Source organism: Sceloporus undulatus, chromosome 1, assembly GCF_019175285.1.
Source record: "Sceloporus undulatus isolate JIND9_A2432 ecotype Alabama chromosome 1, SceUnd_v1.1, whole genome shotgun sequence".
Taxonomy (NCBI): Eukaryota; Metazoa; Chordata; class Lepidosauria; order Squamata; family Phrynosomatidae; genus Sceloporus; species Sceloporus undulatus.
Window position 1 is genome coordinate 337773530 of NC_056522.1, and position 15552 is coordinate 337789081.

Genomic DNA, 15552 nt, shown 5'->3' on the forward strand with positions numbered 1-15552 from the left:
ATAGGCTGTGCCGCCTCCAGTGCAAGCATAGTTTCCCCTGCCCACTCCCCCCCCCCACATTCCAGGGGTGTGCTGGGAAAATAGGAAGAATGTAGGTCTTGTGTGTGCCGAATCTGCCCCTGGACCACCACCTTCTCTCCCTCTCCTCCCAAGTTCTAATTGCAAAAGAGCAATGGCAAATCTCCCACAAAGAGGAGATTACATCTGTCCATGTACCTTCCTTTCCACTAGCAGTTTTCTATTGTCTTTCCAACAACCTACATAGGACTGCACACTTGGGCCAGGATCCTGTTGGGATAGTACACTAATAGAACCTCTGATTATGCTGGTGGTTGCACTAGTCAGACACCTGCATAAACATCCTCTCATGCTAGTAGTTTCCCATTCTCAGAGCAACAGGACACAGCTTCCCCACCCTGAGTGGCATGGCCAGTGAAATCCCCCCAGAATAGCCAAAAGAACGGCTGGGAAGCTACTAACTACACCACCTCCTGCTACCATTGCCTTCAGCCACAAAAGTACACTGATAGAGCTTTACACTTTAACAGAACTGAATGGGACCTTAGTGTTTTTAAATTAGAGGTTAATCTGCAATTTACAAAAGAAGGAAGCCAGTTTTTCCTTTCAGGAGGAAGTGAAGCGGATGCAGCAGTAATGATGGAAGACACTTTTTGTCAAGAAGATCAGTTGGATCTCACCAAAGCCACCAAACAGGATTAACACCCCAACTGCTATTTTTATTGTTTAGTGGGAGTGTGATTTGTTTCCTCCAGTAGAGGAGAGTATCCTGGTCTGGGTAATTTCCTCCTGCTCACAGAGAAACGAAGTGATGTTCTGGGCTTCTGTAAAAAAATTTATTTGTATTATAGAAAATAAGGCAATGCATTGCTATGTATGGATATCTGTTGTTAGTTGAGCAAATGTGACAGCATGAAAAGTTGGAGGTGACTGATAATTGGTTGAATATTTGAATGGTTTTTTACAAAAGATCGAATGTGTGACAATCAATTAGAGATGTGAATTAATTAGAGTCAATTAATAAAAGCTGATCAGAAAAGATTTAGAGCAGGGACATCAGTTAGAACACTCAGGCCAGTTGATCAAAACAGAGAGTGGAATTTCTGAGGTGCAGATTGACTAAGTGTGTAAGTCAAAGATATAGCCATGTTAGTCTGTAGAATCAGTATGTAGAGAGAGAGTATGTATGGAGAGAGGCCTGGCCTGGAAGACAAAGAGCCCTCCTCCAACCACCATCTTGAGGGGGAGAGAGGCCAGGCCTGGAAGACAAAGAGCCCCAACCACCATCTTGGAGGGGAGAGAGAGCAGGCTGGAAGACAAGAGCCCTCCTCCAACACCATCTGAGGAGGGAGAGAGGACAGGCCATGGAAGACAAGGAGCCCTCCCAACCACCACTGGAGGGGGAGAAGAGGCCTGGCCTGAAGACAAAGAGCCCTCCTCCTGACCACCATCTTGAGGGGAGAGGGCCAGGCCTGAAAGACAAAAGAGCCCCCTCCAACCACCATCTTGAGGGGGAGAGAGGCTGGCTGGAAGACAAGGAGTCCCTCACCAACACCATCTTGAGGGGAGAGAGGCCTGGCCCGAAGACAAAGAGCCCTCCTCCTGACCACCATCTTGAGGGGGAGAGAGGCCGAGGCCTGGAAGACAAAGCCCACCTCAACCACCATCTGTGAGGGGGGAGACCAGGCCGAAAGACAAAGAGCCCTCCTCCAACCACCATGCTGAGGGGGAGAGAGCCTTGGCAATTTTTTGTATTGTTTTGCAATTTTACTGTACACCGCTATGATCATTGCGGAATAGCGGTCTATAAATAAATAAATAAATAAAATAGAGAGATCTTGTAGCACCTTTGAGACTAACTGAAAAAAAGTTGGCAGCATGAGCTTTTGTAGACTTAAATCTACGAAAGCTCATGCTGCCAACTTCTTTCAGTGAGTCTCAAAGGTGCTACAAGCTCTTTCTACATACAATACTAAGTGTATACAGTAAGTAATAGTAACAGCTAAGCCAAAACATTGACTAGCCATCCTTTTAGTGGTATATGCAGATGTAGGTCCACCTTAATTCTATGTCCCTTTTTTTATCAGTGCGGAGGCTGATATTCTCTTCCATGCTCAGTCTACAAGAATAGAAGCTACCACCACCACCAATGGTGGCTACATTCACCATTTAGCCACTGCAAAGCCTATGTGGCCATTCTGTAGTTTGCGAAAAGGGGAGGTGAAAATGCATTTGGTTCTGTCCCTGTAGCCAATTGAAGAATTATTATATCACCCTCTGGCACCTCCAAAAGATCCTGGCAGATCTCAGTGGATGATGTAATCATTCTGTGCCTGGCTATGGAGACACTTCTCCAATCCTCCTCACTCTCCCACTGCCATGGAATAGCCATGGGGAACTCCCATGGGACTGCAGTGGGTAGATGTTGAGAACAGATATGTAGTATAGTTTCACATGCAGAACTATTACATTAGAACAGTGATTCCAAACTCTGGTCCTCCCAAGTGTTTTGGACTTCAGCTAGCAGAAGCCTCAGCCATCCTTGCCAATGGTCTGGGATTCTGGTAGCTGATGTCCAAAACACCTGAAGGAATTACTGCACTAGAACCACAGAGTTCGAAGAGACCTCAAGGGCCATCCAGTCCAACCCCCTGCAGGAATACACAGTCAAAGCACCCCCCACAGATGTTTAAAGACCTCCAACAAAGGAGACTCCATCACTCTCTGAGGGAGTGTTTTCCACTGTCAAACAGCTCTTATTGTCAAGGAAGTTCTTCCTTATGTTTAGTTGGAATCTCTTTTCCTGTAGTTTGCATTCATTGTTCCGGGTCCTGTTCTGTGGAGCAGCAGAAGACAAGCTTGCTCCATCCTCGACATGACATCCCTTCAAATATTTAAACTGGGATATCATATCACCTCTTTTCTCCAGGGTAAACATACCTAGCTCCCTAAGCCATTCCTCATAGGGAATGATTTTCAGACCTATGCCCTATGCAGTACCCTAAAGCAATGCTACTAAAAATGGTGGTCCCAGGACTGGTTCTGTTCTTCAAGCCATTGGCTGCTGGTTCCTGGTCAGTTTCCAGGAAAGAAAAAAACAATGGGCACAAATATGGTGCTAGACCTGACTCCCAGCACATTGGAAAATTCAGATTTTAGATTTTTAGATTAGGGGTCATGTTTTATGCAGACATGCAAAATCTGCAAAATAGGGTGTCAGGTGTGTGAAAGGGCAGACAAATGCAATTTCATTTCCTTTCCACAGACAAGCACAGAACAAATTATCAAGGTAGGGCTTATGTTTCAGCTCAGTAAAGAACCCTGTTTTGAAGCTACCATGATGAACGTAATACATACCTTAGGAGCATGTTCCAAATACTGTTTCCCAGCTGAAATTTGAGTCAGAAGACGGAATTTGTTATCTTGAAGTACATAGATACCCTGCAGAAATGAATAACAATGTTTGCCACCTGAAATTTCCTTTATTACACGTGTATCCTCTGCCTTTGCCTGGACTGCTCATACAAGAATTGTTTCACTGTCTAGCTAGGAACAACCATATAAGCAAGCTTCTGTGCACACAATATGTGAGAACATATGATGTACTAGGGGTTCGTAGCATGGGCTCCACAGAAACATTGGGGTGTCCATGGATGTGCTTCAAAGGAACTTTTCAAATAGTCATTGTAATTTTGTTTCCTTCCAGTCTGGGGCCCAGTCAGGAGAAAGGCAGGACACATATTACGAGAGAGAGAGAGAGAGAGAAAGAGACAGTCACTTCCAATGTAATACAATAAACTGTATGAAGTTTGTGTGTACTTCCACTTTTCTGGAGTAGAATTCCAGAGATTTCACAGGATTCTCAAATGAGCCTCTGAACAGTAGAAGGCAAAGAACCACCATGCTAAGCATTTGATTCCTCTGTCAAGTACAGCTCTATTGATTAAACTGCTGGTATGCCAATTAGCCTTTTGGAAGGGAGAGCTAGGGTTAATGCATTTACGCACATGCACACGTATACACACACACTCATCTCTCCCTACAAAGCTGACCTATGCAATTGCACATCCTGAAGCTTTCACCATTCATTTTCATTGAATGACTCTTGATTCTATTTTGAGACAGAGAAAAAACATCTCTCTAGCTACTTTCTCGCCATTATGCATACCTGTATACCTCTTTATCATACCCCTATACCTCCCCCTCACACACTTTTTTTTCTAAACTAAAAAGCCCCAAATGCTGCAACCTTGCCTAAGACTGCATTTCCAGGCCCTGAATTTTTTTGGCTGAACTTTTCTGCATCTGGTTCAAACTGGTAGAGTTCAGCAAATGTTGTGTTGCATGGTCCTAGTGACTGTATAGCTCAGTACAGACCCAGTTATTTTAATTCATAATGAATGATACACAGAACAAATAACTGCTCTTCAGATTCAGCATTCCTACAATAGTAATACCTGATGGTTGGTCCTGAGATTATCAATTTGCTTTTTAAATACCGTTGTCCAAAAATCTTTGCAGATAAACTTCATGATATCTAATTCATCCTTGAATCTGGCAGTATCTTTGGTAAACCTAAGAGAAAGCAATCCAAAGTAGATGCAACATATTGCTATCATTACGTAAATGAAAGCACAGTAATGTGCTTGAATAACAAATTATGTGCAACAAAGATACCTATACAGAAGGGATAGACAAACTGCTATCCTCCAGATGTTGTTAGACTGCAGTTCCAATCAGACCTTGCAAATATAGCCAATGGTAAAGAATAGTGGGAGTTGTTCTCAAGCAGCATTTGGAAGGTGGCATTCTGACCATCCTTCCTTATAGCAGTGGTTCTCAAACTTTTTACCCTTGTGTCCCCTTTACATCTACATCTGGACATTGTGCCCACCCCCTGCTTGACGTAGTATAGGAATAAAATAGTTTGTTGGTTTAGCGTGCATATTTTCATTCAAATATTCATGTATATTCATATTTTAACATCAAGAAATAGCTCTCTATTTTCTCCTCTCCACCACAGACAAAGGCTCCAGGTTCCCTCCTTGCCTTTCTCTTTCCCTCCAGGACAGAAAAGGTTTGGGAAGGGGGGGGGATCAGGGCCTCCAAATCTCCCATCCGGCTTGAGCAACTCTCATGCCTCCCTGGGGATCTCACCCATAGTTTGAGAACCACTGCTGTTTAGGGCATTCCCAAGCAAGTCATTCTGCTTCAAAGATGAAATGTTAAAGAGGTACTTATAATGGTATCTTCCCTCCCAGTTTTTTTCCACCACTTCTTCCATCTTTTTTCTGACTGAGGGAAATAGATTATGGAACAAAAATGGTATCGCTGTACATAGTCTTGACTAGTAGTGAGCAGGGCTCTCATTCTCGAAGCACACCTAATGCATCAGAGGAAGTGTGCTTAAGTCAGGGAATACCTTTATCTCAGACTCTGAAGAACAATTGTCAGACAGAGCAAAACAAAGTGAGATAGGCTGAGAGTCTGAGCTGATGTAAAACAGCTTCCTATTTTCTTATGATTTCAAACTAATACATATTGATAATGCCTCCTATTGCAATGCCATTAAGCAACTGCAGGCACATTTTTTTGAAAGCTAAGTTCTACTGCACTACATAAAACAATTTTTCGTTTTTCTTTCTTCGTTTATTTTACTTGTTTATTTACTTTATTTATACCCAAGACAGGACCCAAGACAGCTTCCATAACAACAAATCAAAAATGTTTACAAGAAGTTTAAACCAGTTTAAAAACACCACATTGAAACACTAAAAAACAAATTAAAAATCATGCAAGTTTAAAACAGATAAAACCAGTTCCTTCCCTCCCCATCTTCATTTTCTCTCTTTCTCTTTAGAATGCAAATAAATAAAAGGAAATAGCATTAGTTCCCTATAGTACTTGTGTCCCACTGATGCAGGCCAGCTGAGTAACAAACATATTACTTAAGACTAATATATTGCCTGAAGATTTTCTTACTCAGGTCAGTAGCCTTATTTCACAAAACCCTATAAAGGTTCACAAAACCTCAAGGTTTCTGTAGCCAACTTTTCTAACCCTTAATCTACTATTTCTGTAGATGCAGAGCAGTTACAAACAATTTCTCTTTCAGAATTTTGAGTCTTATTGAACTCAGTAGAAATTTTTTGAATTAGCATGCTGCTCCTAGATGGACACAAGGAAACCTCTTGGAAAGTTTGCTACTGTAGATAGATAATACGTTAAGAGGGTATGCATTCTACTCACCTTTCTATTAAACCCTGTCCTACTCTAAATCCCATGTTTTCCAATTTCGTGATGCATCGTCCATTTTCCTACAAGGTAAAAAATGACAATCTTGAAACAAGTGTGAACGTGTACACAAAAAAAATCTCGGAAAATATGAAGTGAGGGTTTTTCAACATGCCTCCCTCAATCCACTAGTTTTATAGCATAATCAAACTGAGGTTGTAGATGGTACTTGACATGGGAAAATAATGGATTTGGGGGGAAATCAGAAATACATACAAATTCTTCAACTACTGTGCTAATAAATGGAGAGGCAACCATGTCTGTTTGCTACAAAAAGGACATTGTCAAGTGTCATCCAAAAGATATAACCACAACAAAATACAATATTTTTTTCATCAGATATTTACTTTATCAGATTACATCGTATTTCATTGTTCAACAATTTATAGATATGATTTTAAAATATTTTATTGGTTGGTTTGTTTGTTTTGGTTATAGAACCAGGATGATGGTCCTCTCAAAGCACTTGAACACGATACAATCAGGATTTTGGGATTTCTCTTGTGGCCAACATAAGTTTGTTGTTAGCTGCTTTTGAGTTGATTTCAACTCATGGTGACCCTGTGAATGAGATGTCTCCAAGACCCTCTGTCCTCCACTGCTCTGCTTAGGCCCTGCAAATTCAGTCCGATGACCTCCCTGATGAAGTCTGTCCATCTGGAATGTGGCATTTCTTTCATTCTACTTCCCTCCATTTTTCCTAGCATTACTGTCTTTTCTAATGAGGCATGCCTTCTCATTGTGTGGCCAAAGTGTGACACCCTCAATTCAGTCATCTTGGCTTACAGGAAGAGTTCAGGCTTGATCTGTTCTAGGACCCATTTGCTTGTCTTTTTAGCTGTCCATGGTATCCTCAGCACTCTTCTCTAGCAACATGTTCAAAGGAATAAATTTTCTTCCTATCTGCTTTTTTCACTGTCCAGCTCTCAGACACATACGTGGTAATAGGGAATACAGTGATTTGAATAATTCTAACTTTGGTGTTCTCCTGTGCTTTGGGCAGAAGGATTCTTCAAATCCTCTAAAAAGGGTGATCTCAGTCTATCAGAGATAAGAGTCTGCATCAGCTAAGGATAAAAACAACTATAGTGCATTGTAACAAAAAAGCATAGAGGACAACCCAATCAGTTTGGTAAATAAAGCCACATGACTCACTGTGGTAAGATCTCATGTTAATACAAAAGGAGGCTCATAAATTAATAAAGAAACTGCAAACTGTGAGAGCCATCTCACAAGGGACCATGGGAACTACTGCATACCCTCCAAATATCCCAATTTGGCAGAGATGGTCTTCCCAGCTGTTCCAGATTATCTTTCCTCCTCCCACTTTCCCTCTTTGTCCTCATCTTACTTTAATTGCTGCAAGTTGAGTTGAAAGTAAACTAATTTGCATAATGGAGGGAGAGGAGGGGGCAGAATCATGCCCTTCCCAGCAGGGTCAGACAAAGGTAAACATCTACATTTTGTGACATGATTAGCCTTCTGTGTCAGAGAACTAATGCCACAATTAACTACAAATCCCAGGATTCCATAGGATGGCATTATGACAGTTAAAGTGGTGTCAAACTGCATTAATTCTTTAGTGTGGAAGTTGCCAAATTCCTTACCACACAATCCAGTAGCAGTAGTCAAAGACATATGGCTCCGTTAGTCTGTTTCAACATAAAAAAGACAAAGAGAAATCCTGTAGCAACTCTGAAACTAAGGCAGAACAAGAAAGTTCCAGCATAAGTTTTTGTGGACTCAATTGCACTTCATCAGACTGCATCTTTCCATGTGTCTTTTCATATGTGCCAGGGGGCATCACTGCCCCTGTTTGCAGTGAATTTCCCTTGAGCATGACATCTGGCTCAGCCACCGCTAGGCATTTGTAGTTCCTCAAGCGAAATTCTATAGTCAATGTCTGGCAGATGTTGACCACCGAGTTGCACTGTAGGACGTGAAGTGTTCTCTCCAGTATTTTTGTTATTTGCGCTTTTTTCCTATTCACAGGGATGCTGTGCCCTTAACCCCAGGGAATGTGGAGGAACGAGTGTATTCCCCATCACTTTGTATGAATGTGAGAGCTGGACAGTGACAAAAGCTGACAGAAAGAAAATCAACTCATCTGAGATGTGGTGTTGGAGAAGAGTGCTGAGGATACCATGGACTGCTTTTTAAAAATCAACAAATGGCTTTAAATCAAGCCTGAATACTCCCTGGAAACCAAAGGCTGTGGTACACCTTGGGTGCAGTGGTGTCAGTAGGGTGTCACCTGAACCCATGGTGTCACACACATCCCCACTGACTTCCTCCCATATCACACCATACAGAATGCTTAGTAAAATTTTGTACTAATGCTGCTCATAAATTGTAATTCCCATATATCACTGAATAATAGTTGTGATATAAACAACTAGTACAATTAAAATAGTACAGTGTGCCTGCGTTACTGAGCATATGCTGAAAGCCGCGCCGGGAGAAGGCTTGGTGCACCCCAGAAGGGATAATAGCACGTACCATTAGAATGGGGCTCGAGCATATGCAGAATTCCCCTTATGCAGGGGATCCGAAACGGATCCACTGTACTTATAAATTACAATATTATATGCACAGCCTAGAATATTTACATATACATTGTTTCATGTTCTGAAAGTGAACAATTGGTAAAATGTGATGTTTTTAAAGAATTTTTTTTTAAAAATTGAAATTTTAATTGCTTTTTAAAAATCTCCCACTGAGCCTCACCCCACTCAAACCATCTCTCCAGAATTTTAATGGGAAACAGGTGAGTGTCACAGCCTGTATCTGAAAAACTTCGTAGTGACAGCACTGCTTGAGTGCTATCCTGAGAGAAAGGCGGCATATAAGTAATTTAAATAAATAAAATTACAGTCAGTCCTCCATATCCATGGATTCAAGTATCCACAGCTTGAAAATAGTTTAAAAATACATAAATTCCAGAAAGCAAACCTTGATTTTGCCATTTTATATAAGGGCCACCATTTCACTATGTCATTGTATTTAATGGGACTTGAGCATCCATGGATTTTGGTATTCCCAGAAGGTTTTGAACCAAACTCCAGCAGATACCAAGGGCCCACTGTACTTCGGCCACATCATGAGAAGACATGACTCATTAGAGAAGACAATGATGCTGGGGAAAATGGAGGGAAGTAAAAAGTGAAGAAAACCACATGTCAGATGGTTGGACTCCATCAGGGGGGTCACAAGCCTTGGACCTGAGCAGAGCAGTGGAGGACAGGAGGGTCTTGGAGGTGTCTCATCTACAGAGTTGCAATGAATTGAGGTAGACTCGAGGGCAGGGTGACCACATCTGATCACCACAAAGGAGGACAAGGTACCACAAAATGGAGGACATACCGGAAAAATTGAGGACCTTACCAAGCTAAAAACACTCCTAGAAAGATGAAGTCTTAGCCATGCTTAATATGGGACATTTTGGAATTCCTCCTGAGCATGTGTAGTTTTTACAGGACATATCTGGGAAAAGGAGGCCCTCTGATTACCCTTGATGACCAGATAGATGTGCAGTTATGACCAGATGTCATAACTGCAACTCAGGACAAGGCACCACACAACGTAGGGCATTCAAGAAAAATGGAAGACTAAATAAAATAAAAGCTAAATGGTTTTAGGGCTGAAGGGTGGGGTATAAATACCATAAATAAATAAATAATAAAAACACTCATAGAAAGATAAATGCATGCTTCTTAGACATCCTCAAAACGGAGGACATTTTGGAATTCCTCCTGGACTGAGAGGGCTAAAGTATAGGGTATATCTTGGAAAGGAGAACATCTTGCAAAGGAAGCCAAGGCAGCACAAAATGTAGGATATTCAAGAAGGATAAAAGCTACAACTTATCTGACAAGACACTCCTTGAGGCTCTTTTGGAGTCTTATGGAGTGGCAATAGGTGCAGCTAAAAATTCTTTTTATGCTGCACGTATTGCGTCTGCTGAGTCGCGTCCTGCAGAGCTGTTCAGGGTAGTGAGGGAGTTAACATAGCTACCCCCCGCCCTGAACCCTATCTTAGAACCAACTAAGGCCTGCTGTGATGAATTTAACAACTTCTTCGCAGATAAAATCTCTCGGATAAGGGCTGATCTCGACGCTAGCATTTCTTCAGAATCTATGGGAGAGGTGTTCAGAGCGCCTGTGGACTTAAACTGGATCATTTTGAGTTTGTAAGTACCGATGAAGTGGACAAGATTCTCGGAAGTGTTAGGAAGACGACATGCTCTCTCGATCCCTGTCCCTCATGGCTGATGGCCCAGGGTGGTATTGTGGTAACATCTATGCTACACCACATAATTAACACATCTTTCAGGGAGGGGCAGTTTCCATCGAGTCTGAAATTGGCAATAGTCAGACCACTGCTAAAAAAAACCCTCCCTAGACCCCCTGATAAGAAATAATTACAGGCCAGTGTCATTGCTGCCATTTTTGGGTAAGGTGATCGAGAGAGCGGTTGCCTTCCAGCTCCAAGCAGTCTTGCATGAAACCGATTATCTGGACCCATTTCAAACTGGCTTCCGGGCGGGCTATGATGTTGAGACTGCCATGGTCACCTTAGTTGATGATCTCCATCTGGGCACTGACAGGGGAAGTGTGTCCTTGTTAGTGCTATAAAGCCCTACATGGCTTGGGGCCGAGTTACTTGAAGGACTGCATCTCCCCATATAATCCACCCTGCACTCTCAGAACAACCAGGAAGGACTTGCTCGAAGTCCCTACTTCGAGATATGTTACTACTTCTCAGAGGGCCTTTTCAGTAACGGCCCCCAAGCATTGGAATAGTCTTCCTGAGGAGCTCCATCTCATTACCTCCCTTTAACTGTTTAAAAAGAGGCTTAAAACCTTTCTCCTTAACCAAGCATTCCCCCATGTACACTGAAGTTATGTTTGATCCCCTTTCTCCCTCTCACTGCATACACCTATGAACTGGATTTTAATTGTACAGTATATTGTAATTAATGTAATATGGTTTTAATTTTATGTTGTTTTAATAATTTTACTATGTACACCACTTTGATCACTGCAGAAAAGCGGTATAGAAATAAAAAATTTTATTTTTATTATTATTATTACAAACACTCATAGATAAATTCATGCTTCTTAGCCATGCTTCAAATGGAGGACATTTTGTAATTCTTCCTGGACAAACAGGAGCCTGAAATGTAGGCCATGTCTCGGAAAAGGATGCCTGGTCATCTTGGACTCAAGGACAGGTGACAAATCTCTTGGAAGCTAAGTAGAGTCAATCCTGGTTAGCACCTGGATGGGAGGCCACCAACTAACCCCAGGGGCTGCAACCTCAGGAGTACCTGAGCCTTCCTTGCCTAAAGTCATGGACTCTTAGGATTGGAAGAGACCACAAGGGCCATCCAGTCCAACCCTTTGCCATGCAGGAAATCACAATCAAAGCACCCCCTGTGACAGATCCAGCCTCTGTTTAAAGACCTCCAAGGAAGGAGACTCCATCACTCTCCAAGGAAGTGTATTCTACTCACAAATAGCTCTTACTGTCAGGAAATTCCTCTTAATGTTGAGGTGGAATCTCTTTTCCTGTCGCTTGCATCCATTGGTCTCCCTCCTCAGTATGACATCCCTTCAAATATTTAAACAGGGCTATCATATCACCTCTCAACCTTCTTTTCTCCAGGCTAAACATCCCCAGCTCCCTGAGTCGTTCCTCAGAGGGCAAGGTTTCCAGACCTTTCACCATTTTAGTCGCCCTCCTTTGGACACGCTCCACTTTCTCCACATCCTTTTTGAATTGTGGTGCCCAGAACTGGACACAATATTCCAGGTGGGGATTGACCAAAGCAGAATAGAGTGACACTATTACTTCCCTTGATCTAGACACTATACTTCTATTGATGCAGCCTGAAATCGCATTGGCCTTGTTAGCTGCAGCATCACACTGTTGAGTCACGTCCAAATTGTGATCTACACTGTAGAGATAACCCAGTTTGGCACCGCTTTGACTCTTTCTCTGGCTCTTTGCTATGGAATTCTGGGAGTTGGAGTTTGTTGTGGGGCCCCACAACAAACTCCAACTCCCAGAATTCCATCGCAAAGAGCCAGATAACGTTAAAGCGGTGCCAAACCGGTTTATTTCTCCCGTGTGGATGCGAGGCCGGCCCCCTGCCCTCCACTCACCCCGTCTCCTTGCTCTGAAGCGCGGTAGAGGGCGGCCACCATTTCGTTGTGGAGCAACAAGAAGAGCGCCTCGTCCGCCATCTCAGCCTTGTTCATGGCGGGCGGCTGCCTGGAGGGAGCCACAAGAAGGGAGGCCCTCGCTCTCTCCGTCCTGTTCCTCCTCCTCCTCCTGAGGCGGGGCTCCCCTTCGACTAGGCCGCAGCCCCCGAAGGTCCCTCGGGTCTTGTCGTCTGCGCTGCGGGGATAAAATGGAGTCCGAGGCCGCTTTAGCTGCCACGGGTTTTTGTGTGGCTCCAGAGACAGATAGCTGGCCTATGTGACAATCCAGCATCACACCACTACACTATATATATACTGTATATATAAAAGGTGGCCTATGCGACAATCATTCAGCGGTCCCCAAACTGTGCCCTTTAAGAGGATTTTGGACTTCATCTCCCAGAAGCCTCAGCCATGTTGGCCAATAGCCTGGGATTCTGGGAACTGAAGTCCAAAATCTCTTAAAGGGCACAGTTGAGGGACCACTGGATTTTAAAGATATGGATGAAGTTAGGGCCAATTAATAAAAGATTATCAGGAAATATTTAGAGCAGGGCATCAGAACTCCTCGGCCAGTTGATCACAACAGAGAGTGGAATTTGTGAGGTGCAGATTGAGGAAATGTGTGTGTAAGTCAAAGATATAGCTGTGTTAGTCTGTAGAATCAGTATGGAGAGGCAGTGGTCCCCAAACAGTGCTCTTTGGGACTTCAGAGTTGACCATTATCAACATCCCTGCTCTGTTCTTGGAAGGTCAGGACCCTAGTTTCCTTGACTGAATCAATCCATAGACTGAGGCTGCGTCCGCACTGCAGGAATAATCAGGTTTGACACCACTATAATGGAAACGGCTCCATGCTATGGAATTGTGGGAATGGTAGTTTGTTGTGGTACCAGAGCAGAGTCTTCTACACTTTGTCGCATGGTACCTAATATTTGTTTTAATAAGTTCAGAGTAAGATACACTGCCCTGTTTTTGCATTTCTGCCACAGGTCAGTTAAAAAACCTGTCAGGCTAAATCTTTGGACCTTATTACCCAGTTAACTATGTGGCTGGACAGTTGTTTCTTAAAGTTTATGTGTGACTTTCTAGCAACAAGTAATAAACAGAACAGGCCACTGTGCAATTGAAAGTGGACTAATCTTCCTTTCTCTAAATCTCTTAATTCCACAAGACTGTCCTTCATTGTGTTTGATCTAGTTCAGTGTCCGGTTTTTAATTTCAACTAGAGTTTTCCCACTGAATCAATGGAAACCTGGTACGTTATCACTTACTACATTGTTATATTTGCATGTATGTATGTATGTATACACACACACACACACACACACTGATCCAAGGGGTCTATTTCTGAAGTGATTAATCTTTGAATTTAGGCCACAAACCTGCTGGAAAATTGCATCTGCAATGCTTTCCCAGTCACAAGGCACATTGAGAGAAGCAGTAGCTGTTTGTTGTCAATGTGCCTTCTATCCAAGTGTGCTGCAGACATTCCCCAGCAACCCCAAATAGCAGCACTTCAGAAACCTTGCAGTTGGGACACTGTCTTGATGAAAAGGTAGATCTTTGAGGGGTGGCATCTTCAGATCTGAGTACAACTGCCTTGGAAAGTGGTAGTCTCCTTCTTTGGAGGGTTTAAAGAGGAACTGGATGGCCATCTCTAAGAAGTGCTTTGATTGTGAGTTCCTGCATGGCAGGGGGTTGGACTGGATGGCCCTTGAGGTCTCTTCCAACTCTACAATACTATGACAACAGAGCTCTATGTCAAGAACTAGTTGAACTCTCCCCGCAACTCAGTAAATTAATCTACTGTAAGGGAAGCAGTCAGGCTTTATTTCTGAAGCTGAAGAGTTGCTACTAGGAGGACATCTTGGACAGAACTAAAGGCTAAGCACATATGTTGCTGTTGTTAGCTGCTTTCAAGTCAACCACAAGTCAAGGCAACCCTGTGATATCTCCAAGCCCACCAAGCAGGCTCAGGCCCAATGTCTCCCTGATGGAGTCTATCCATCTGGCATATGGTCTTCCTCTCTTTCTGCTTTTCTCCACCTTCCTCGACATTATTATCTTTCCTAATGAATCGTGCCTTCTCATTATGTGGCCGAAGTATGGCAGCCTCAGTTTAGTCATCTTGGCTTCTAGGGAGAGTTCTAGCCTGATCCCATTTGTCTGTCTTCTTGGCCGTCCATGGTATCCTCAGCAATCTTCTTCAGCACCACACATCTCAAATGAATTAATTTTCGTCCTATACGCTTTCTGCACTGCCCAGCTCTCACATCTACGCATGGCAATAGGGAATACAATGGCTGGTACGTGTTCAACTGTATATCTTTACACTTTAGGACTTTGTCTAGTTCTTTCATAGCTGCCCTTCCCATTCCTAGTAATCTTCTGATTTCTCGACTGCAGTCTCCATTGTGAGAGCACACATACATCAAACAAAAGCATTCAAAAGGCATGGGTCTCATCCCACAGAATCGGCGGGCTAAATCTATTTTCTCAAAACAATTAGGTCTCTTTTGATTTTTCCCAGGCTGTCTCCTCCTGGTATCTCTGACGGTTGAAACAAGTTGATAACTAAGAGCTAGCCGGCAGAGTAAAATTACTCCTCCGTGTACAGCTGGCATTCCTTTCATGCAAGGCTCTCAGCGAAGGCCAGTGTCATCTCAGGCCTTTCCATCAAAGCGTATCCAACTCATACATAACCACTAGTAGCCCAGCTACATAACTAAGTATTAGCCCCTTACATAGAATCTTATGAATACATTATTTTTGCATTCATAACAATATTTTTGGTATAATAACAGTTTATTCAGACCATGTTCCTAAACTATAAAGAATGACTGAACCATAATTAATTTAGTAAAAGGGGGGGGGGGATTAAAAAAATGAAACCACCAACATTAGTAAAACAAATAAAATTATTTAGTGAAGTCAAAGGCTTTCATGGCCGGCGTCCATAGTTTTTTGTGCTAGGGATCCCTGGGAACTGTACTCTGTTGTGGCACAGAGTTCTCTTATTACAGAGGAAGTT

The 15552-nt window shown here is 42.8% G+C and overlaps 1 protein-coding gene across 1 annotated transcript in view; it reads right to left on the bottom strand.

Annotated features, from left to right (window-relative positions):
- Positions 1-12816, bottom strand: part of TRAPPC6B (trafficking protein particle complex subunit 6B) — a 14948-nt gene extending 2132 nt beyond the window's left edge. The window contains exons 1-4 of the mRNA XM_042453444.1: positions 12480-12816; positions 6268-6335; positions 4476-4593; positions 3376-3459 (exon numbers count right to left, since the gene is read on the bottom strand). Coding sequence (XP_042309378.1) covers positions 3376-3459; positions 4476-4593; positions 6268-6335; positions 12480-12575 — 366 coding nt within the window. The 5' untranslated portion in view covers positions 12576-12816. The remainder of the gene's footprint in view (positions 1-3375; positions 3460-4475; positions 4594-6267; positions 6336-12479) is intronic.
- Between the last annotated feature and the right edge of the window lie 2736 nt (positions 12817-15552).